At 53.7% G+C, this 24,632-nt stretch overlaps 1 protein-coding gene across 1 annotated transcript in view; it reads left to right on the plus strand.

The window, feature by feature from the left end:
- LOC133356683 (box A-binding factor-like) overlaps positions 1 to 24,040 on the plus strand; it is a 36,696-nt gene extending 12,656 nt beyond the window's left edge. The window contains exons 5-7 of the mRNA XM_061574322.1: positions 4,102 to 4,274; positions 18,594 to 18,719; positions 22,695 to 24,040. Of these exons, the coding sequence (XP_061430306.1) occupies positions 4,102 to 4,274; positions 18,594 to 18,719; positions 22,695 to 23,174 (779 nt within the window). The 3' untranslated portion in view covers positions 23,175 to 24,040. The remainder of the gene's footprint in view (positions 1 to 4,101; positions 4,275 to 18,593; positions 18,720 to 22,694) is intronic.
- Positions 24,041 to 24,632: the final 592 nt, after the last annotated feature.

A 24,632-nucleotide genomic window follows, 5' to 3' on the forward strand; every position in this document is an offset into this window, starting at 1 on the left:
ACGAAATGTGAACTCCTTTGTCTGGGTGCACTGCTAAATCAGGATTCGTTTATCTCATTTGCCAGAGGATTCCGGCAAGGTCAGGGTTGTTGTCCTCTGTAAAATGCTCAGCTCGGTGGGCCTTTGCTGTCCCGAGTCGCACATGACGGTGGTACGTTCGTTCCGCTTAAATGGGACCAGAGCATGTATGTATGTACATTGGAATTGATATGTTTTTTTACCCTCTATCTGGCAACAAAACTGACAACCTTTTTTTTACAAGGAGTCATGTTTGCATAGACCACAATACCTGCAGTCATAATGCAAACAAAAAACATAACTCTTGTTTGCATTATGACTGCAGGTATTGTGGTCTATGCAAACACGACTCTTGTAAAAAAAAAAGGCGTCAGTTTTGTTGCCAGATAGAAGGGTAAAAAACAATTATCATTTTTCTACTGGCAAATGAGGTTCCAGTGGTGTACATTGAACTTCTTCACACCGTACGTAGCCGACGGTGCTAATCGGAGGTGCGGTGGGGGGGGGGGACACCCAAACTAACACACAAGAATCAGTTCTAAAGAAATGAGTTTGGCAAATCGAGATGATTTTAAAAGTGCGTAGCTCCCAGTGGCTTCCTTATATCGGAGGGAAAAGAGCGTTCCAGACGGCCGCAGGAGCATATCTGAAAGTGTGCGATGCGGTGGCTGGATGCCAGCAGCACGTCATGGATTATTGAATACATCTGTGTGGAGCTTTGAGCGTCACCTCCTTGTTATGCATGCACGGGGGAGGGGTTTCCTCCACGTTTTCCGGTTTCCTGCCCACACGAAGCTTCGCAACTCTCATCGCTAATGGAATTCCTTTGCCAAACGTTCCCAAAGTGGCAGGACCCTCTTCACAAGCAATATTGAGACTCTTTTGGTGGAAGTCTTCCCCTGGGTAACAAATAACGGTGCATTGTGCTACGCGTGATGACACACTTTCCAAGTCTGATGATTGGTACATATGTATGTTGAACTGTGCTAATTGGAGGTGCAGGGGAAGGATAGCAGTTCTAAAGAAATAAGTTTTGAATCTAAATGATTTTAAAATGCATAGCTCCAAGTGGCTTCCTAGTAAAGGTACACCTTTTACCAATCAACACACGAAGCCAAACGCTCGTCAATTTGCGGATGGCAACTGACTTCAGTGGAGGATGATAGTGGGTAAATAATTCATGGATCGACCTCCTTTCTGTAGCACCATGGATGATGATAGTCCATTGGCCTCGAGGACTTAGTCCAGGCTCGTGACAACCGCAGCATTACGTGAGTGAGCTAACCCTGGCCTGGTTTTGCCATTCTTAGATCTCATCAAGAGGGTAAGGATTGCTAAAAAAAAAAAACTGCGGGTTTACCAAATGTGAATTGGTTAAAGCACTCCCTCAAAATAACGGGGCCCTGTCATGCAGAGCCCTACGATTAGGCCTGAACCTAACCCAACCAATCTAAGTCAAGTCCTAACCCTAACTGAAAAGTCAATAACCTGAACTCGCATCTTAGCATTAAGCTAGACTTGATGATATGGACCTCCGATGAGTGCGGTTGGCTACGTACGGTGCGAAAGAAGTTCTACACACATACAATGTCCTAAGTCCGAACTAAAGCCAAATTCCTAACCCCAATCCAAGTTTAACAACCTGAATCATAACCCTACCCCTTAAAGTCAAAACCTAAGCGCAAACCACATGCCGATTTCTCACTCTAATCCAACGCCTAACCCTTGGCCTTCAAAGATAACCCCCCAATGAACTTGATGCCTAACCCTTAACCTGCTTCACTGTGGACGTTAAAGATCCCGTAACGTCATTGGCAAGAGTAGGCCATGGTCACGGATCACACGATCATGGCAAGTTTTGAAAGAAAAAATGAACCGCACCCCGCAGATTACTCGATCGGAAACTACACACGCACACTGCCCCTCCTGAACCAAAGTTTCACGTGTGCTTTCTCTGGGTTATACAAACTACAAACACAATGATTGCAACAACAACAACCTACTCCCTATGAAGCCTAAACTACCCTATACACCCGATGACCCAAACCCTACTTCTAACCCTATACCTGAACCAACTCACTAACCTGACCCCTGACTCTGACCCTAACCTGAACCAACTCACTTACCCGACCCCTGACTCTGACCCTAACCTGAACCAACTCACTCACCCGACCCCTGACTCTGACCCTAACCTCAACCAACTCACTTACCCGACCCCTGACTCTGACCCTAACCTGAACCAACTCACTTACCCGACCCCTGACTCTGACCCTAACCTGAACCAACTCACTTACCCGACCCCTGACTCTGATCCTAACCTGATCCAACTCACTTACCCGACCCCTGACTCTGACCCTAACCTGAACCAACTCACTCACCCGACCCCTGACTCTGACCCCAACCTGAACCAACTCACTTACCCGACCCCTGACTCTGACCCTAACCTGAACCAACTCACTTACCTGACTCCTGACTCTGACCTTAACCTGAACCAACTCACTTACCCGACCCCTGACTCTGACCCTAACCTGAACCAACTCACTAACCCGACCCCTGACTCTGACCCTAACCTGAACCAACTCACTTACCCGATCCCTGACTCTGACCCTAACCTGAACCAACTCACTTACCCGACCCCTGACTCTGACCCTAACCTGAACCAACTCACTTACCCGACCCCTGACTCTGACCTTAACCTGAACCAACTCACTTACCTGACCCCTGACTCTGACCCTAACCTGAACCAACTCACTTACCTGACTCTGACCCTAACCTGAACCAACTCACTTACCCGACCCCTGACTCTGACCCTAACCTGAACCAACTCACTTACCCGACCCTTGACTCTGACCCTAACCTGAACCAACTCACTAACCTGACCCCTGACTCTGACCCTAACCTGAACCAACTCACTTACCTAACCCCTGACTCTGACCCTAACCTGAACCAACTCACTAACCTGACCCCTTGACCTCTAACCCCTCACGATGGCCATGAGCAGAGAGAGAGAGAGAGAGCCGCGGGGTTGTTTGAGCAGAAGCCACCGGGCGTGGCGGCACGCCCTTCCTGCCTGGCTCGGGGAGTCGTCGTCGTCGTTTCGCGAGAGACATTTCACGTGCGCCGCGGTGCGCTCCCACCGCTCGTGCCGGCTGTATAGCACCGTGCATTGTGGGTGTATTGTGCGTGCATTGTGTGTATTGCGCGTGTTCATTGTGTGTGTGTGTGTTGCGCGTGTAGTGTGCGTGCGTTGTGCGTGTGTGTATATTGCATGCATATCGTGTGAATTGTCGCGCGCATTGTGTGTGTATTTAAAATATGAATTGTACTTTACGTTAAAAAAATACTTCCTGTTTAATGTGTCGGGTTGACGTAAGGTCACATAGAACAACAGGAGGAGGAGTGGGTGTCCTATTACGAACCCGGGAACCAAACCTCTGAGTTTTCCTATTTGCCTAGGGGGGTGTACGGATGGCGGCATTTGCCGATTTGCGATGGGTCAAGGGCTTCGGTGTGCGCAACTGTGGGGGCAGCCATCTCCCCTTCCCCACCATGCTGGCACTCGCCAATGCCCGCATCCCGCGTCTGTAATGCAGGGGGCCGTGGGTTCGATCGCGACCGTGACCCCTGCTGTGTAATTCGGAGTCTGCGTGTTCTCCCCGTGGTCGCGTGACTTTTTCTCCGCTATATGAGGAAGTCACTGGAGCTTTGTGCACTTTCAAATCATCTTCATTAGAAACTCATTTCAGCAGAACTGCTATTTTTTGTGTTTAGTTTCTCGTCCTCCTCCCCCGCACCTCCGATTAGCGCCGTTTGCCCACGCACGGCATACGCACGTGCACGCATCGTCGCGCTAGGATGTAAACAGACAACAAAAACATTCGTCACCAAGGCGCTCGTTGAGAGATTCACGTGCGAGGCTGTAGGCCGCACGCCCGCCGCCCGAGCCACCGAAGCCCCCGGAGTGTTTCGCTCGCGGATGGGCGAGACGCGCCGGCGGCGTTGACGGTGCGCGCGCTGCCGAAGGTGCCGGAGGTGCCGGGGGTGATCGTCGCTAACGCTCGTTGTGCCCCCCCTCTCTCCCGCCAGGAGAGCCGGCGCCCGCGTGCGGCGAGAGCCGCGAGTGCGTCAACTGCGGCGCCACGGCGACGCCGCTGTGGCGTCGCGACGCCAACGGGCACTACCTGTGCAACGCGTGCGGCCTCTACCACAAGACCAATGGGCAGAACCGGCCCCTCATCAAGCCCAAGAGGCGGCCGGTGAGAGCCGCAGTGCACGCACGCTCACTCGTTGTGGTCGTCGTTGTGGTCGTCGTCGTTCTCACCATCGCCATCGCCATCGTTATCAGATGCCGAGCTCTCTCCGAGCTTACATTGAGATGCAAATTTCTTACATTGGCATGCTAATCTCTTGCATTGACATGCTAATCTCTTACAATGACATGCTAATCTCTTACATTGACATGCTAATATTTTACATTGACATGCTAATCTCTTACATTGACATGCTAATCTCTTACAATGACATGCTAATCTCTTACATTGACATGCTAATTTTTTACATTGACATGCTAATATCTTACAATGACATGCTAATCTCTTACATTGACATGCTAATCTTTTACATTGACATGCTAATCTCTTACATTGACATGCTAATCTCTTACATTGACATGCTAATCCCTCACAATGCAATGGCCACCCCCACAGCTTCGTTTGTCAAGATTTACCCGATCTCACATTTACATGCAAATTTCATCTCTAGCCCCTCCCACTGACCTTTGGGCTACACCATCCCAAACCTTTATAACTCCTTACCTTAGCAGCGCTCCCACCATATATTCTCAGCAGCTCTCCCGATATATTTCTCACCTAATGACGATTGCTTGTGTTGCAATCGAAACGTCGTGATATTGTTATAATTTTTAAATTATTTATTATTTATTATTATTTTATCTATCTACGTGGCTTCACCGAAAGACCCAAGAATATGAATTCCAGCAGTCACGAAAGTTTGAAGTCATCTTGGTCATCTCACAGGCGCATGCCTTCGGACTGACATAGGGACCCGTCGACTCACACGGCGACCCATAGACTCGCATAGACACCCATAGACTTATAGAGAGATAGATAATAATAATAAGAAGCAAGATTGATCTTGCTAAGCTTCTCGAACTCCAGGCCAGTTCTGGGTGATTTTGGCTGTCGCGCAAGACACACACACACGCAGTACATACACTTGACACGCGCACACACACACATACAAAATACACACACACACGATACACACACACGACACACAACACGGCAGACAACACGGCACACAAACGATACGCACACACCAGGGACACACACGACACACGATACGACACACACACGATACACACACACCAAGCACACATAAAACGGCACACAACACGGCACACACACCAGGCACACGACACACACACACGACACACACACACGACACACACACACGACACACAACACGGCACACAACACGGCACACAACACGGCACATAAACGATACGCACAGACCAGGCGCACACACACGACACACAATACGGCACACACACGATACACACACACCAGGCACACGACATACGTCACACAACACGGCACACACACCAGGCACACGACACACACACACGACACACACACCAGGCACACCAGCCACCCACGACACACACACGACACACACACACACATACCAGGCACACACACGATACGCACACCAGGCACACACACACACACACGACACACACACACGACACACACACATGACACACGTGCTGCTGTCGTGTTCACTCCGTGCCCTCGGCTGTTTATTGGATGTCCGGATGACACATTGTCCAGGAGTCCCTTTAAAAAGTAGGGAGGGAGTTGGGGTGCAGGGGGGGCCGGAGGGGGGCAGGGGGGGGCGAGGGGGTGGAGGGAGGGGGGCAGAGGGGGTAGGAGGCAGGGAAGGGGAGGGGGGCTCAGCTATTTCACGGGTCACAAGGGCAGGGTGGGAGAGGGGGTCACGGAGGGATTAGGTGTGGGGCTAAGTCACCAACACTCACGTGACCCCTACGTCGACCCACAACGACCAGCGTGGCGAAGTATGGTCAAACAACCCCCCCCCCCTCACTGTGTCCATTAGGTACTGGGGGGGTGGGGGGGAGGGATCCATCCAGCGGTGGAAGAGCTGCCTCCTGAGAAGCAGAAGGCTCCACATGCAAGCCAGAGTAGGCCCCGTTCTATCTCCTGGCGAGGCAGACCAAACTACGGGGGGTGTTTATTAAGTCCCCAGGCCTCTGCACGCACAGCAGTGTGAATGGGTGGGGGGGGGCAGGTCACGTGGTCGCCTCCGGCAGGTCGCGTGCGGTGGGGTGGTCAAGTGTGGGGTGACTCCATCCTCTTCCAGCGTGGAAGAGTAGGCCAAGTACCCTCTAGAGAGGTAGAACTCTCTAGAGAGCTGCCTCTTGCTGTCTATAACTCTCTAGAACTCTCTAGAGAGCTGCCTCTTTCTCTCTAGAGCTCTCTAGAACTCTCTAGAGAGCTGCCTCTTTCTCTCTAAAGCTCTCTAGAACTCTCTAGAGAGAGCTGCCTCTTGCTCTCTAGAGCTCTCTAGAACTCTCTAGAACTCTCTAGAGAGAGCTGCCTCTTGCTCTCTAGAGCTCTCTAGAGCTGTCTAGAACTCTAGAGAGCTGCCTCTTTCTCTCTAGAGCTCTCTAGAGCTCTCTAGAGCTCTCTAGAACTCTCTAGAGAGCTGCCTCTTTCTCTCTAGAGCTCTCTAGAACTCTCTAGAACTCTCTAGAGAGAGCTGCCTCTTGCTCTCTAGAGCTCTCTAGAGCTGTCTAGAACTCTAGAGAGCTGCCTCTTTCTCTCTAGAGCTCTCTAGAACTCTCTAGAACTCTATAGAGAGAGCTGCCTCTTGCTCTCTAGAGCTCTCTAGAGCTCTCTAGAACTCTCTAGAGAGCTGCCTCTTTCTCTCTAGAGCTCTCTAGAGCTCTCTAGAACTCTCTAGAGAGCTGCCTCTTTCTCTCTAGAGCTCTCTAGAACTCTCTAGAACTCTATAGAGAGAGCTGCCTCTTGCTCTCTAGAGCTCTCTAGAGCTCTCTAGAACTCTCTAGAGAGCTGCCTCTTTCTCTCTAGAGCTCTCTAGAGCTCTCTAGAACTCTCTAGAGAACTGCCTCTTTCTCTCTAGAGCTCTCTAGAGCTCTCTAGAACTCTCTAGAGAGCTGCCTCTTTCTCTCTAGAGCTCTCTAGAACTCTCTAGAACTCTCTAGAGAGAGCTGCCTCTTGCTCTCTAGAGCTCTCTAGAGCTGTCTAGAACTCTCTAGAGAGCTGCCTCTTTCTCTCTAGAGCTCTCTAGAGCTCTCTAGAACTCTCTAGAGAGCTGCCTCTTTCTCTCTAGAGCTCTCTAGAACTCTCTAGAACTCTCTAGATAGCTGCCTCTTTCTCTCTAGAACTCTCTAGAACTCTCTAGAGAGCTGCCTCTTTCTCTCTAGAACTCTCTAGAACTCTCTCTCTAGAGAGAGCTGCCTCGAGCGTAAGCCCATCTGGCAGCAATGGCGTGAGCAAGCAATTGCAGGGCTGCGCCTTCGCCTCCTCATCATGATAATAACAACGACGGCAGCTTTACAGCCGTCTGTGATTCCCAAGACTGGACGGAGGAGTCCCACTGACGTTGGCCGCCGTGTGCCCGTAGTCGTAGCGGAGCAAAGTCATCGAAACCTTTAACTTTTACTCAAGAGTCGGAGAAGCAGAGAGTCGCGATGCCCGCCGCTGTTGGGAGGCGGGGTTCGGGGTGGAGTCGAGGCAGCGGGCGTGGGGTGGGGGGCCACTGTTGTTCAACGTCTTGGGGGGGCCACCTGCTCGGGTTTCACCACCGGCCGGCCTCGCTTGCGACAGCGGGTGGTGTGTGGGGGGCGGAGTGGTTTGGGGGGGGGGGGTTGGCGTGCGAGAGCCGCTGCGAGCGTTGGCGGGCGCGCGTCCGTGCGGTTTCCTGCGGAAGTGTGCCTGCGTCGCGATAAGAGGCGCACTTCCCACTACCACGGCCGCCTGTTTCCTGAGCTGCCCCCCTCCCCCGCTACTCCTATGTGGGCCCCCCCCTCCAGTTCACCCGCCCCCCACGACCGCCCCACGCAGCCACATTCCCAACGGTCAAAACAGAATCTTGTTGTCGATTGACTGGAAATTGTGCGCGCTGCGGATTGTTTTTTTCGCGCGTCTCTCTTTTACTTTTTTTTCTTTCATTTCTGCTTCGTTTTTATCGGCGCTCGAATTTTTATTTTTTTCGACCAAGCGCCGCGTAAAATAGGCCTTTTCGCACGGGTTACCCGTCCCCTGTCACGCGAGCCCGTCCCCGCCACGGGAACGTGGAATGCCCACTCCGCATGATGCCTCACCGGGCTGCTCGAGTAGAGTGCGCGTGCTCTGACAGTCGGCGCCACGAGCCGCTTCAAATCCGGACCCACGCGGGTTTCGCAAAGCGTGGCGAGAAGGCCTTCAAAGGCCTTCATTTCTCGCCGCCTGACTCGCCGGTTGCTGGGAGACTGCAGTGGCTGGACACGTGGCCGCAGCCATAGCGAGAGACGTCGACTGGATGTGGAAATGCTTTTTTTGGATAGCCGACTTACTCACAACAGATTGCGTTGAAAGTATGCCGCGCGCAGCCTTGACACGGAACTCATAGATTTACGTAGAACCCCCAGACTTAAAGGAGGACTCATTGCCTCACATAGAACCCAGACTTACATATGACCCGTAGACTAACATTGGACTCATAGACTTACATAGGAACCCACAGACTTAAAGGAGGACTCATTGCTTCACATAGAACCCAGACTTACATATGACCCGTCGACTAACATTGGACCCATAGACTAACATAGGACACGTTGATGACTCGTGGCCAACACAGCACCCACAGACGAATTCACGAGGGGCTCCGAGCTTGAAATGATCAGGGAACGACTTTGTCCAAATCCTGCCTCTCCATCGGCATCGGAACAATTCCCCTGTGGCTCTCGCGGTGGCGGGCGGCACAGCGGCGAGGGCGGCGGCGTGCCACGTGTGTGCGCCAAACTCCGGCGCCGGTTCTGGCACGCGTGCGACACCCCGGCGTGTTGTTCAATTCGAGGCAGTGACCGGTTAGTGGTGGCGGTGGTGGCGGTGGTGGTGGCGGTGGTGATGGTGGTGGCGGTGGTGGTGGCGGTGGCGGCGGTGGTGGCGGCGGTGGCGGTGGTGGTGGTGATGGTGGTGGCGGTGGTGGCGGTGGTGGTGGTGGTGGCGGTGGTGGCGGTGGTGGTGGTGGCTGTGGTGGTGGCAAGCTCGTCCTTGTCTGGCAAACGGCTGCTCGCGATGCGGCGGCTGGCGGTGAGATGTTAACCACCTCGCCTGGTGTGCAGAAAATCGTGGGTTCGATCCCGACCCTGACACGTTGTATATGTTAACTACCTCGCGTGGCGTGCAGGAGGTCGTGGGTTCGATCCAGACCCTGACGCCTGCTGCTGTATATTTGGAGTTTGCGTGTCTCTCTCTCTCATCATCATCACGGTGGCTATGAGATGTTAACTACCTCGCATGGTATACAGGAGGTCGTGGGTGCGATCCCGACCCTGACGCCTGCTGCTATATATTTGGAGTTTGCGTGTCTCTCTCTCTCATCATCATCACGGTGGCTATGAGATGTTAACTACCTCGCATGGTATACAGGAGGTCGTGGGTGCGATCCCGACCCTGACACCTGCTGCTGTATATTTGTATTTTGCGGTGGCCCTTTCCCCGTTCTCGCGTGGATTTTTCTTCGGGCCCTCCCGGTTGTTCCCTCCACATTTTATCAACACGTGTTTAGGGTATTTGGCCGATGTCAATTTCCACGCGACGATTCGCCACTTGGTTGCTGCTGTCACTTGTGATAGCTAGGTTGCTTCTGGAAAAAAATTGTTTTATAGCGCAGTGGGCTTTACCTGGTAAAATAAAAAAATATAAAATTGTTTCGTTTATCTGGACATCGTAGACTCGTCGGATTCCTCCCCCGCTCTAAATAAATATTCGGATTCTCACAACGCGGCGCCGCACACACAGGGCGGCACCTGCAACCAAAAGTCACGTGCAGAGCGGGGAGGGCAGACACGTGCGCGACCATGGGCTCGCTCGCTCGCTCGCAACAACAACAACCGCATTGAGGGACAAAGACGAACATCCCCCGTGTAGCCTTCACAGACTGTTCGGGGCAAGTGCTGTTTTAATCTAGTATCTGCTAATCCTGCATAATACACGAGCAAAACATGACTTTAAACCCCCCGCCAAACCTCCTACGCATTTCACAAGTAGTACTAATCGCATATCTGCATTTCCCATAAATAGGCTAAATTCCTCTTGATATGCAAATGCATTTGTCAAGGCGCTCTTCGCCCCTCCGTCCCAGCTTAAATAGTCGCTCCAAGCCTGGGGCTTGTCATTCAGACTCTGTCTCCTCGACAGACCTGTTCTCCACCTGAGGACGGCTGCTTGCGTTGTGGCCGAAACGTCGTGAGAATTATTTTATTATGTTTTGTTTTTATTGTTTTATTATTTCCATTCTACGTGACTTTACCGAAAGAACCATGAAGAGTAGCACCTATGAAGGCCGGCACGGCGCACCTTTGAGGGGTTGGGTGGCCAGAGCCACGCCCGACCGCCTTTGTCTCCGCAGTGGCGATGTTTTACACACCGCACCAGGTACTGATTTGAGGCTGAGTCGACCTAGGGGAGGCCCAGGACCGGTTCATGTAACCGTCACTTGTGTTGGCCGCCAATGGGATTTGAACTTGGGGTCAACCGGGTTTGTAACGCAGCGTTTCAACCGTTACGCAAACCGCTCCACCATACCGCGCAGACAGATACACGCACGCACACACGCGGACACGCGCGCACACACGCGGATACACACGTGGACACGCGCACACACACACGTGGACACACACGTGGACACGCGCAGACACACGGACACGTGGACACACACGTGCACACGCGCACGCCCACGCGGACACGCGCGCACACACGTGGACACGCACACACACGTGGACACGTGAACACACACGCGGACACGCGCACACACACGCGGACACGCGCGCACACACGTGGACACACACACGTGGACACGTGAACACACACACGCGCGCACACACGTGGACACGCGCACACACACACATGGACACGTGAACACACACACACGCGGACACGCGCGCACACACGTGGACACGCGCACACACACACACGTGAACACACACGCGGACACGCGCACACACACGCGGACACGCGCGCACACACGTGGACACACACACGTGGACACGTGAACACACACACGCGCGCACACACGTGGACACGCGCACACACACACATGGACACGTGAACACACACACACGCGGACACGCGCGCACACACGTGGACACGCGCACACACACACACGTGAACACACACACACGCGGACACGCGCGCACACACGTGGACACGCGCACACACACACACGTGAACACACACACACGCGGACACGCGCGCACACACGTGGACACGCGCACACACACGCGCGCACACACGTAGACACGCGCGCACACACGTGGACACGTGCACACACACACGTGCGCACACACCCCGCCTCGCACGTGCGAGTGCGGGACAAACTCGTGAAGCCTTTCCCAACAGCGAAACCGCGGAAGGCGACTGCCCCTCCTGCTCCGTCAAAAAATAACTCGCGCCCGGTTTGTGACGAAAGCGATGTTGTTTTATTTTGGCTGCTGCCTGCTTAGAGGCTGTGGCGTGCTGCTTGGGCCACTGCGGTGGCTAGGAGATGTTAACTACCTCGCCTGCTGTGCAGGAGATCGTGGGCTCGATCCCGACCCTGTAGGTCCTTCAGTTTGCGCGTTCTCCCCGTGGCCCACGTGGATTTTTCACCGGGTCCTGCAGTTTTCCCCCTCCACATTGAGAAGGAACGTCACGCGTTTAGCGTATTTTTGCTGCCCTTCTAAATTTCCACGTGATGATATTACTTAAACAGCTACGTAGCCCAGTAGGCCTTACCTGGTCAAAACGAAAGTGGAAATTGTTCGGTACCGGCAAGGGTTTGCTGGATTGTTCGCTCGATATTTTTCCCCCGCTCCACACACCCACCCCGGGTCGCCACGCAGACTGGACGTATGTGGCACGTGGCGAGAGAGGTATGGGGGGGGGGAGGGGAAATCCATCCAGCAGTTGGAGAAGCTGGCTCCTGAGAAGCTGGCTCCTGAGAAGCTGGCTCCTGACGTGCAAGCCAGAGATCGCCCGCTCTCGTCTCCCGGCGCGGAAGTTCAAACCAAGGGTGTAAATCGATACTGCAGGTTTTCTTTTTGGGTTGGGGGGTGCAGACACTGCGGTTGATTTTAACACGTCGTAGTAGTAGGCTTTGGCGGCCAATATCGTACCTAATATAGGATTGTTTTGGGTTAGATCGCGTAAATATAAATGCGTCGTTAAACCCGCCACCACCCGACACAGCCAACTAGTAAGGTTTGTCACGTAAACAGAACGTGGCCAATTCGTCACTAGTACAGCACTAGTGTGTAGTGTAGTGTATAGTAGTGTAGTGTATAGTAGTGTAGTGTATTGTGTAGTGTATTGTGTAGTGTATAGTAGTGTAGTGTATAGTAGTGTAGTGTATAGTGTAGTGTATAGTGTAGTGTACTAGGACAGCACTAGTGTATAATGTAGTGTATTGTGTATAGTAGTGTATTGTGTATAGTAGTGTAGTGTATAATAGTATTTTGTATAGTGTAGTGTATACTGTAGTGTAAAGTGTAGTGTCGTGTATAGTGTCGTGTATAGTGTAGTGTATAGTAGTGTAGTGTATAGTGTAGTGTACTAGTACAGCAACACCGGTTATGGGTTGGAGAGCCAAGCCACAACATTTACAATCTGAGTACGACGTTTCGCCAGTAATTACAACCAGCTTCATCAGGCGACAGGCAGATTTGTGATGAAATCCTCCTGTTTCGTTCCTTGGATAGAGGGGATAGATGTGATGACAACAGCCGGGCTTTATCGCGATGAATTCACTCATCGCGAGAGGCCTGGCTGAAATTACACCCTGTGCAAAAACTCTGCCGGTCTCTATTCTGGGGCTTTTGGCGCTCCCATAAGCCTAAGAGTCTCTGTGCAATCAATCCTATATTGAGGGGGGAGGGGGGGGCGGGAGTATGGGGGCATCATTGGTCACTCGTAAGCACGCGACGCAAGCAAACCGGCGTCGCGGGGCCTGTTCCTAAACGCGCTCGCAAAAAAACAATGACCGTCGTTCAGAACAACAATCAGCTGCAAATTACACAACGACCCCGCGCCGAACAATGAACAATAAATGCTGTGCAAGTCAATATATATATGAAGGCACACGAGTTAATTTCCATCTCGGTAATTTTTAGCCGGCGCAGCGGGATTTTTTGGCGAAGAGCGGGCCACGTTTGTGATGGCCGAGTTGACGAGCCTCCAATTTTCCATCGGTCATTTTTCGAAAGGCCAAGGGGGTGAGTGATACCTCGTCGGTCTCGTCAAGGAGCGCGACCCGCCGGCACGCGAACTCCGTCATCCTCGTAGCAGCAGCAGCGGCAGCAGCAGCAGAAGCAGCGGCAGCAGCAGCGGCGGCAGCAGCGGCAGCAGCGGCAGAAGCAGCGGCAGCAGCAGTAGCAGCAGCAGCGGCGGCAGCAGCGGCAGCAGCAGCAGTAGCAGCACCAGCAGCAGCAGAAGCGGCAGCAGCAGCGGCAGCAGCAGCAACAACAGCAGCGGCAGTAGCAGCACCAGCAGCGGCAGTAGCAGCGGCAGCAGCGGCAGTAGCAGCGGCAGCAGCAGCAGCAGTAGCAACAACAGCAGCGGCAGTAGCAGCACCAGCAGCGGCAGTAGCAGCGGCAGCAGCGGCAGCAGCAGCAACAACAGCAGCGGCAGCAGCAGCAGAAGCAGCAGCGGCAGCGGCAGTAGCAGCAGTAGCAGCGGCAGCAGCAGCAGTAGCAGCGGCAGCAGCAGCGGCAGCAGCAGCAGCGGCAGCAGCAGCAGCAGTAGCATCAGCAGCGGTAGCAGCGGCGGCTTTTTGCGTAGCCATCGAACAAAAACGCCGGTCACCGCATCGCCCGGGGCTTTCAGACGCGCTGCATCCGCGGCCGTCTGGAACGCGCTCCTCCTTCCGACATCGGGAAGCCGCTGGGAGCTACGGCACTTTTAAATCATCCAGATTGACGAACTGATTTCTTTAGAACTGCTTTTAGTGTTTAGTTTGTTGTCCTTCTCCCACACCTCTAATGAGCGCGGTTGGCTACGTACGGTGCAAAGGAAGTTCAGCATACAGATATACACACGTACAGACCGTGTACACGGGGCAAGGGAACAATCTCCAATGTTTTTCTATTCTTAGGTTTTGTCGGTAAAGTCACGTAGGTCAAAAATTTTATAAAAATAAAATAAAAATCACGACGTTTCGGAGGCAACACAAGCTTGCGTCTTCAGTTATTAATTGTAATTTTTTACCTACGTGACTTTACCGAAATAACCTAAGAATATGAATCCTTGCAGTCACGAAAGCTTCAAATCTCCAATGTTTTGTTTGTTTATTGTTTGGTTTGAGGATGGAGCAATCGGCCCGTGGCGCTTTCAGCCGGCGCGCCGGGTGGATCGTTACGGTGCAGGGCTCGTGAGAATTGGTGGCAGCGGTGGCTAGCGGGGGGGGGGGGGCCTTCATCCAGCAGTGGATTGACCCTGGCTGATTATATCGGCGGACCGAGACCTGATTTGTGTTGTTGTGTAACATTTTTGTTGGATCGACGCTCACATTTGATCATTATTAGTGTGACGACGTAGTCATTGGTCTTAATATAGCGGCAGTTAAGCAACTGCATCTCCCACAGCACTCGGAGGCTCGTAAGATCAAGGTGTCGATCGGCACAATCAATGAGTTGTTTACACGTATTCTTAGGTTTTTTCGGTAAAGTCACGTGGGGTAAAAAAATTAAAATTAATAAAAGTAAAATAAAAATAAAATAAAAATCACGACGTTTCGGAGGCAACAACAAGCTTCCGTCTTTCAAGAAGACTAAAACCTAAGAATATGAATCCTTGCAGTCACGAAAGCTTCAAATCTAGAACTGTTCACACGTGTGGCCGGAAAACCGGAGCAGCCGGAGAAAAACCCTCACGGTGTGCAAATGGGACGGATGGAGTTTAGTGCACACTTGCGGTACCGCCATCTCCTGGCGAACACGGGTATGGGAACCTCCTTGACGGCCAGGGCCGCAAGGGAGCTTCGCTAACTTTGCGCGGTGATCCGCCGACCCATCGCCGTTGTAATGAGTTTGATTATTTTGCTGATACGAATGTCCAAATGATGCGCTATTTTGTGTGCCAGGTAGCTCGTGGTTTCGTGTTGTATTTGTACGTGTTTCTGTGATTTAAATTTCGATTTAAAGCTTTCGTGACTGCAGGGATTCATATTCGTGGTTCTTTCGGTAAAGTCACGTACTTTGCACTCATATGAACAAGAGCTTCATAGCTCATCGGATTCCTCCTGCAGTATAAATACTGATTTTGATTCCAATCCACCAACCCTCGGTACTGGATTACCACAGGCAGCTATGTGCAGCAGCAGCATCATCACCGCCACCATTCTGCTATGATTACGGCCTGTTCCTAGAGGCTTCTGTTCCTTCAGCAGCGTCATCGGCATCGTCGTCGTTGAAATCTGTCAACGTATTTGGGTGCCCCCAGTGCGTTACTGACGAGGCTGACGTTACGCTCGCTGCTTTATGACGAACATTGAAAGCTTTAATGCGTCAGCTCCGTCCGTCCGTCCGTAACGACGAATTCTCGGAAATGCGACTCGATAAGAACGAAACTTCGGTGCCAAGTTCTGCCTTCGGGTGGCAACTCAACCCGATTGAAACCCTCGGCGGGCAAATTGATCAAAGCTTCGCGCAAAGTTCGCCGACGCAAACCAGTGCGAAAAAATATATCGATAAAATGGCCTCTTCTGCCGAGGCGATGACGCGATTCCACGCGGCGGAAGGTCTCACGGCAGTGAAGGTCTAACGTTACCCACCGCCAGTGAAGGTCTAACGTTATCCACCAGTGAAGGTCAAACGTTACCCGGCACCTGTGAAGGTCAAACGTTACCCGGCACCTGTGAAGGTCTAACGTTACCCAGCACCTGTGAAGGTCAAACGTTATCCACCAGTGAAGGTCTAACGTTACCCAGCACCTGTGAAGGTCAAACGTTACCCAGCACCTGTGAAGGTCAAACGTTACCCAGCACCTGTGAAGGTCTAACGTTACCCAGCACCTGTGAAGGTCTAACGTTACCCAGCACCTGTGAAGGTCAAACGTTACCCAGCACCTGTGAAGGTCTAACGTTACCCAGCACCTGTGAAGGTCTAACGTTACCCAGCACCTGTGAAGGTCAAACGTTACCCAGCACCTGTGAAGGTCTAACGTTACCCAGCACCTGTGAAGGTCAAACGTTACCCAGCACCTGTGAAGGTCTAACGTTACCCAGCACCTGTGAAGGTCAAACGTTACCCAGCACCTGTGAAGGTCTAACGTTACCCAGCACCTGTGAAGGTCAAACGTTACCCACCGCCAGTGAAGGTCAAACGTTACCCGGCACCTGTGAAGGTCTAACGTTACCCAGCACCTGTGAAGGTCAAACGTTACCCGGCACCTGTGAAGGTCTAACGTTACCCAGCACCTGTGAAGGTCAAACGTTACCCGGCACCTGTGAAGGTCTAACGTTACCCGGCACCTGTGAAGGTCTAACGTTACCCGGCACCTGTGAAGGTCTAACGTTACCCGGCACCTGTGAAGGTCAAACGTTACCCAGCACCTGTGAAGGTCAAACGTTACCCGGCACCTGTGAAGGTCAAACGTTACCCAGCACCTGTGAAGGTCTAACGTTACCCACCGCCAGTGAAGGTCAAACGTTACCCGGCACCTGTGAAGGTCAAACGTTACCCGGCACCTGTGAAGGTCTAACGTTACCCACCGCCAGTGAAGGTCAAACGTTACCCAGCACCTGTGAAGGTCAAACGTTACCCAGCGCCAGTGAAGGTCAAACGTTACCCACCGCCAGTGAAGGTCAAACGTTACCCAGCGCCAGTGAAGGTCTAACGTTACCCGGCACCTGTGAAGGTCTAACGTTACCCAGCGCCAGTGAAGGTCAAACGTTACCCAGGGCCAGTGAAGGTCTAACGTTACCCAGGGCCAGTGAAGGTCTAACGTTACCCAGCGCCAGTGAAGGTCAAACGTTACCCAGGGCCAGTGAAGGTCAAACGTTACCCAGGGCCAGTGAAGGTCTAACGTTACCCAGCGCCAGTGAAGGTCAAACGTTACCCAGGGCCAGTGAAGGTCTAACGTTACCCAGGGCCAGTGAAGGTCTAACGTTACCCAGTGTCAGTGAAGGTCAAACGTTACCCACCAGTGAAGGTCTAACGTTACCCAGTGTCAGTGAAGGTCTAACGTTACCCAGGGTCAGTGAAGGTCAAACGTTACCCAGTGTCAGTGAAGGTCAAACGTTACCCACCAGTGAAGGTCTAACGTTACCCAGGGCCAGTGAAGGTCTAACGTTACCCAGTGTCAGTGAAGGTCTAACGTTACCCAGGGCCAGTGAAGGTCAAACGTTACCCAGCGCCAGTGAAGGTCTAACGTTACCCAGGGCCAGTGAAGGTCTAACGTTACCCACCAGTGAAGGTCTAACGTTACCCAGGGCCAGTGAAGGTCTAACGTTACCCAGGGCCAGTGAAGGTCTAACGTTACCCAGTGCCTGTGAAGGTCTAACGTTACCCGGCACCTGTGAAGGTCTAACGTTACCCAGGGCCAGTGAAGGTCTAACGTTACCCGGCACCTGTGAAGGTCAAACGTTACCCGGCACCTGTGAAGGTCTAACGTTACCCGGCACCTGTGAAGGTCTAACGTTACCCGGCACCTGTGAAGGTCAAACGTTACCCGGCACCTGTGAAGGTCTAACGTTACCCGGCACCTGTGAAGGTCTAACGTTACCCAGCACCTGTGAAGGTCTAACGTTACCCAGGGCCAGTGAAGGTCAAACGTTACCCAGCGCCAGTGAAGGTCTAACGTTACCCAGCATCAATGAAACGCCCGCCGATGGCGAGGGGCACGCGTGCACGTGTTTGTTTTCGTTGCGTGTTCTCAGAAAGCCCCGTGAACGGAACCTGTCTCTCGCCTCGTGTGTGCCGTGCATGCCGTGCGTGCCGTGCCGTGTGTGCCATGTGCCTTGTGCGTGCCGTGCCTTGTGCCTCATGCGTGCCATATCGTGCCGTGTCGTGCCTTGTGCCTCGTGCATGCCTTGTGCCTCATGCGTGCTGTGCCTTGCGTGCCTCATGCGTGCCGTGCCATGCGTGCCTCGTGCGTGCCGTGCGTGCCGTGCCTTGTGTCTCATGCGTGCCTTGCGTGCCTCGTGCGTGCCGTGCGTGCTGTGCCATGCGTGCCTCGTGCGTGCCGTGCGTGCCGTGCCTTGTGTCTCATGCGTGCCTTGCGTGCCTCGTGCGTGCGCCTGATTGTTCTTCCTCTGCCGCCACGTGGTCGCAGGCGAGCAGCTCGCGGCCGTCCACCACCTGCGCCAACTGCCAAACCGCCACCACGACCCTGTGGAGGCGCAACGGCAGCGGCGAGCCCGTGTGCAACGCGTGCGGCCTCTACTTCAAGCTGCACAACGTGAGTGTGTGAGCGTGTGTGTGTGCGTGTGTGAGCGTGTGTGTGTGTGCGTGTGTGCAACGCGTGCGGCCTCTACTTCAAGCTGCACAACGTGTGTGTGTGCGCGTGTGAGCGTGTGTGTGTGCGCGTGCGTGTGTGTGCGTGTGCACGTGTGCGCGTGCGCGTGTGTGCGTGTGTGCGCGTGTGTGTGTGCGTGTGTGTGAGCGTGTGTGTGTGTGAGTGTGTGTGCGTGCGCGTGCGTGTGTGCGTGTGAGCGTGTGTGTGTGTGTGCGTGTGTGTGTGTGCGTGTGTGTGTGTGAGCGTGTGTGCGTGTGCGCATGTGTGCGTGCGTGTGTGTAGCGGCCAGCGCGTCGCGCTGCTACGAGCCCGACGTCCCCCCGGTTTGATTCCCGCTCGCGACGAAACACCCCGGTGACGATTATCTGAACCGGGCCTGGGTCTCCCCTAGGTCGACTCGGCCTCAAACGACCCCCCCCCCCCCCCCGCGCGTGCCGCAGTGCCGGCCTTCACCGGCGCCGCTCGCTAGCAGCACTTGCCCCAACAGTCGAAGGCCATGAGCAAGGATCTTTATCTTTGGTTTGGAGCTGAACGGACTTGCCGGTACCAGCGGCCGTGTCAACATGGGCCCTCTCTGCGGAGGGGTTTGAGAAACTTGCGCCACCGCTCCCCACCTCGTCACACCCCGGACACCCTGCCCCCTCCCCACCCGCCCAGCAGCGACCGGCGTGGTGAAGTATGGCCAGACGTCCCAAAAACATGTTCCCGCTCGGTCAAGGCGAAGTGAGGGGGCGGTGTAGAGGGATGGGGGTGGTGGTGGGGGGGGTTCAGGTGTTTTCACCTCGGTTGAACCGATGCAAAGTAGTGGGTGGGGGGGGGTGAAAAGTGCGTTTCGTGTCGAGTTCGGTATTGGGTAGGCTACGGAAACGCACACTGCCACGCACGCACGGGCGCACGCACACGCACGTACACACACGGATGTACACACCCGCACACACGCACATACACACAGACGCACACACACACGCACGTACACACACGCGCACGCACACACGAACATACACACAGACGCACACACACACGTACACACACGCGCACGCACACACGCACACACGCCCACGAACATACACACAGACGCACACACACACGTACACACGCGCACGCACACACGCCCACGAACATACACACGGACGCACGCGCACACACACACACGCACGCTTGGTACAAAGCCAAAGATCTCCCCCCCCCCATATAGCCAATGACAGTATTGGGGCAAGTGCTGTTAGTGAGTACCTCTGAAGGCTGGCACGGCGCACGAGGCCAGCACCACGCCCGGCCGCCTTTGTCTCCCCAGTGGCGATGTTTTACACACGTACTCGTTTGAGGTCGGATCGACTTTTTTGGGGGGTAAGGCCCCGGGACGGGTTAAAATATTCCCCGCGGTCAATGGGCGTGGACAGTAAACAAACTGGGTTTGGTGGGTTCACGCTGTAGTGCGCCTAACCGCATCGCCACCGCTCCCTGCACGCGCGCGCACACGCGCAGACACGCGCGCGTGTGCGTGTCTGCGCGTACAAGGAATGCACGCGGCGTGTGGCGATTCTCCTCCATACTTCACCCCGCTGGCAGAGGTCGCAAACGGGTTTTGATTCCTTACTCGTACCCGTACCCGGCCGCACCAGGGTCGCAAACGGGTACCCGTACCCGGCCGTACCCGTACCCTACCCGATACCCGGCCGGGTACGGGTAGGGTACGGGTACGGCCGGGTACGGGTATCGGGTACCCGATTGCGACCTCTGGGATGAAGCCATGTTGTAGGCGCGGGTGGGTTGATTCTAGGATCTTGAATTGTGAGAAGAGACAAGACGTTGGGAAATGAGTGACAAACGGTGACTCTACAGCGACTCACGGCCTACCCGTACCGGTACCCGGCCGCACCAGGGTCGCAAACGGGTACCCGTACCCGGCCGGGTCTGGGTAGCCGGGTATCGGGTAGGGTACGGGTATCGGGTACTCGATTGCGACCTCTGCCCGCTGGTCAGTGGGGGGTTGCGGGAGAAGTTTGGCGGGGAGGACTTGGTTCAGATCTGGGTCAACTCCGATCTTTGATGAGGAACCCACCGGGGAGCCGTGCACCTTTCAATCGTCGAGATGGAAATCTCACTTCGGCTTTTTCTGCGCGTCTCGTTCGTTGTCCTCCCCCCCCCCCTCCGCACGTCCGATTAGCGCGGTTGGCTACGTACGGTGCGAAAGAAGTTCAACACACATGATGATGATGATGATGAAATTCATAACGCGACAATTTTGGCAGTGTAGTGTATAGTATGGTGTGGTGTTTAATAGTGTAGTTATAGCAGTGTAGTGTGTAGTAGTGTAGTGTATAGTAGTGTAGTGTATAGTATGCTGGAAACTAGTGTAGTGTATAGTGTAGTGTATGATAGCTTGGTGTATAGTGTAGTGTGGTGTAGTGTATATCAGTGTAGTGTATAGCAGTTTCGCATAGTGTATAGTAGTAGCGTAGTGTATAGTAGTGTAGTGTATAGTATGCTGGAAACTAGTGTAGTGTATAGTGTAGTGTATGATAGCTTGGTGTATAGTGTAGTGTGGTGTAGTGTATAGTATAGTGGAAACTAGTGTAGTGTATAGTGTAATGTGGTGTAGTGTATATCAGTGTAGTGTATAGTAGTTTCGCGTAGCGTGTAGTAGCATAGTGTATACCAGTATAATGCATGGTAGTATAGCGTAGTGTATAGTGTATCGTGATGCGAGGTTGTAACAGTTCAAGACCTTGGTGTTCGTAGCGTGAACGAAAATTGATCTCGGGGTGGGCAGGCTCACCGTTTCCGCGCGCCGCCCCCAGTTTACGGGAAATGCAAAGGTGATGGAAATTGCGTGCGCAGCAGTGCTCGCTGTAGAGTCGTGGAGAGAAACGTCTCTGTGCACGCTCGAGATCGGAATGAAGGCAAACAACGAAACGCTACAAAGTAGGCGGTGAAATGAGAAAAAAAGAAACACCGGGGAATCGATTTTTGAGTGATGGGGGGGGGGGGGCGATCGCAACCCTGAATCGGGACGTTGGTGGAAGTGAAATTATAATTTGCGTCGTTTCGTTTAATTTTTTTTTGGGGGGGGGGGGCGGGTATCGTGAGCGGTGGCCCTAATCGGGGGGAGGGGGGGGAGGAGGTGGATCCGACCGTTCAGTATTAGCCGTGAAGAAATCTTTCACGTTATCGAAATGAAATGTATACGAGGAGCCTTGACCCCCCCAGGCGCCTTGGCAGGGAGTGAACAATGGTGTGGATGAATTCGACGGAGGAGATTGGGGGGGGGCGCGGGGGGGGGGGGGCGAGCAGAATAGACGAGAGGAGGCGGCGTTTGACGGGGAGAGAACGGATTTGGCGGATCGGGGGGCGAGTCGTAGCCACGGAGAGAGCGTTGCGATGACGGAGCAGGAATACACGCGTGCGCGTGTGCTTCTTTCGCACCGTACGTAGCCAAGCGTGTTAATCGGGGCAAGGGGCAGGCATCAGGGGTCGTCGCGGCGTGCACGGTCGTGCGCTCGTCACCGAATTGGACCTCGGCGTTGTGAATCAGCTGGTGGGTGAAGGCTTCCCGTTTGTGGTGGGGGTTGTTTTGGGGCCCATGCCTCGCGACGCCGGTAGGTGGGGGAGGAGGCTGCCGATATTGACGCTTTTGTTGACCACGTGCACCGACTTTGCAAGCAATATGTTGCATTCAAATTCATAAATATTTGTTTTTGTTATATTGTAAAGCATTATTATTGTTATTTTCAATACTGTTATTGACTTTGAGAGTCGCCCCCACCCCCCACCCCCCATCACTACCCCCCACCACCCACTACCCCCCACCACCCACCACCCCCCACCACCCCCCACCGACCGATCTATTGACCTACCGACTGACCTACCGACTGATCTGATACAATCGTCTCTTCCTCTGGCGCGCACCTCCGGCAGGTGAACCGCCCAATCGCCATGAAGAAGGAGGCCATCCAAACGCGCAACCGCAAGAACTCGACGGGCGGCAAGGCCCGCCGGCGGCCTCGGAAGGGCCGGGCCGCCGCCAGCGACGAAGCCTCGGACGCGGCGCTACGGCGGCCTCCCTTCTTCCACGCCGCCCTCACGGCCTCCGCGCTGCCCCCGCACCTCCTGGGTAGCCACCACCACCACCAGCACCACCAGCACCATCAGCACCAGCAGCACCACCAGCAGCAGCAGCAGCACCGGCTGCTCTCCCCGGCGTCGTTGGCGTTGGCGGTGCCGCACGGCATAGCCGGCGGAGCGACGCTCACGTACCTCCCTCCGGATGGCGTGGCGCTGTCCGTTCAGCACCAGCAGCAGCATCAGCAGCAGCAGCAGTTTCAACACTACCAGCATCATCAGCAGCAGCCTCTACGCCCGCACCCCTCCGGCAATATGCTGACCGCCATGGGATAAATGCCGGCGCTGAGTGATGTCGGTGGTGATGGTGATGGTGGTGATGATGATGATGAGGTTCGGTTGAAACAACTGCCAAACAAAAGGCCATCGTGCGTACGTGCGTGCGTACGTGCGTGCGGTTACATTTAATATAATTTGTCATCAAGGTGTGCCGTTGCGTTGCCTGGAGAGGGACGCTGTTGGCTGGTAGTCTTTTCACGTCGGGGAGACGTGGCACAGTTTTGATGGGCGCAATATTGCGTGCAAATCCAATTTGGATTTTTTTTATTTTATCGGATGAGACTCTGTGAAGGTTCTGCAAAAACCGCATTTGGACAACTGGAAGAGTAACCGTGTCGGGACCTGCGCCGGACGCTTTAAACGCAGGCCGCGAGTCTGCGTCACCGGATTCCTGGGGTACAAGTTCCAATATTTTACCGGAATTCTCAGTTCGCGCGTCCTTTATTCAGCCAGGCGAGAGCAAATTTAGATTTTATAATATAAATATATATACGTGTTTCTTCACTTTGCAAAGATTATATTTGATACCATAGTTACGTGGGGTACCGGCTTTTACTCGTCGTCAGTTTTCGTCGTGAGTTGTTTTTGTGCAGTTTTGACAAAGCGCCGATGTTTATTTTAAAGTTTTCCCGGCTGTGCCGTCATCTCGTCGCGGCCTTTCCCCTGGGGGCTTCACGGCCCGCGCCGTCTCTCGAACGGTCGTTTGGCGCGTCGGACGGCGACCCTTTTATAACGTTTTGCCCAAAGCGTACGTATGTTTGAAGTTTTCGATTTAAAGCTTTCGTGACTGCAGGGATTCATCTTCTTGCTTCTTTCGGTAAAGTCACGTAGAAGGAAAATAATAAAAATATAACAGAATAAAATAATTCTCACGACGTTTCGGCCACAACGCAAGCAGCCGTCCTCAGGTGAAGAACAGGTCTGTCGGAAAGACAGCGTCTGAAGATAGCGTCCATTCAGACGCTATCTTTCCAACAGACCTGTTCTTCACCTGAGCACGGCTGCTTGCGTTGTGGCCGAAACGTCGTGAGAATTATTTTATTATGTTTTATTTTTTTATTATTTCCCTTCTACGTGACGACTTTACCGAAAGAACCAAGAAGACGTTTGAACTTCTTTCGCGCTGCGCGTGGCCAACCGTGCTATTCGGAGGTGCGGGTCGGGGGGGGGGGCGGGGGGGGGGGGGTAGGACAACGAACATGAACACGCGAACAAACGAGCAAACAGAATCCCACATCTCGACGGGACGGGCGAACGAACGCAATGGCCGCCGATCGACTCGGGACGCAGCGACCACTTTGGATTCATGAGAATTGCTATTTTGTATTTCAGCGGAGTGACTCAGTTGACGTTCGATCGCTATTCCCGTCAAATGAATCCCAGCCGCCATGGATCTTACAGTTCGTACTCGCAGGCTCCGAGGCACGGATTTGCAGACTGCCCTACTTGCTCCGC

This window comes from Lethenteron reissneri, chromosome 55, assembly GCF_015708825.2.
Source record: "Lethenteron reissneri isolate LAM-NWPU_2019-01 chromosome 55, ASM1570882v1, whole genome shotgun sequence".
In the NCBI taxonomy this organism is placed as follows: domain Eukaryota; kingdom Metazoa; phylum Chordata; class Hyperoartia; order Petromyzontiformes; family Petromyzontidae; genus Lethenteron; species Lethenteron reissneri.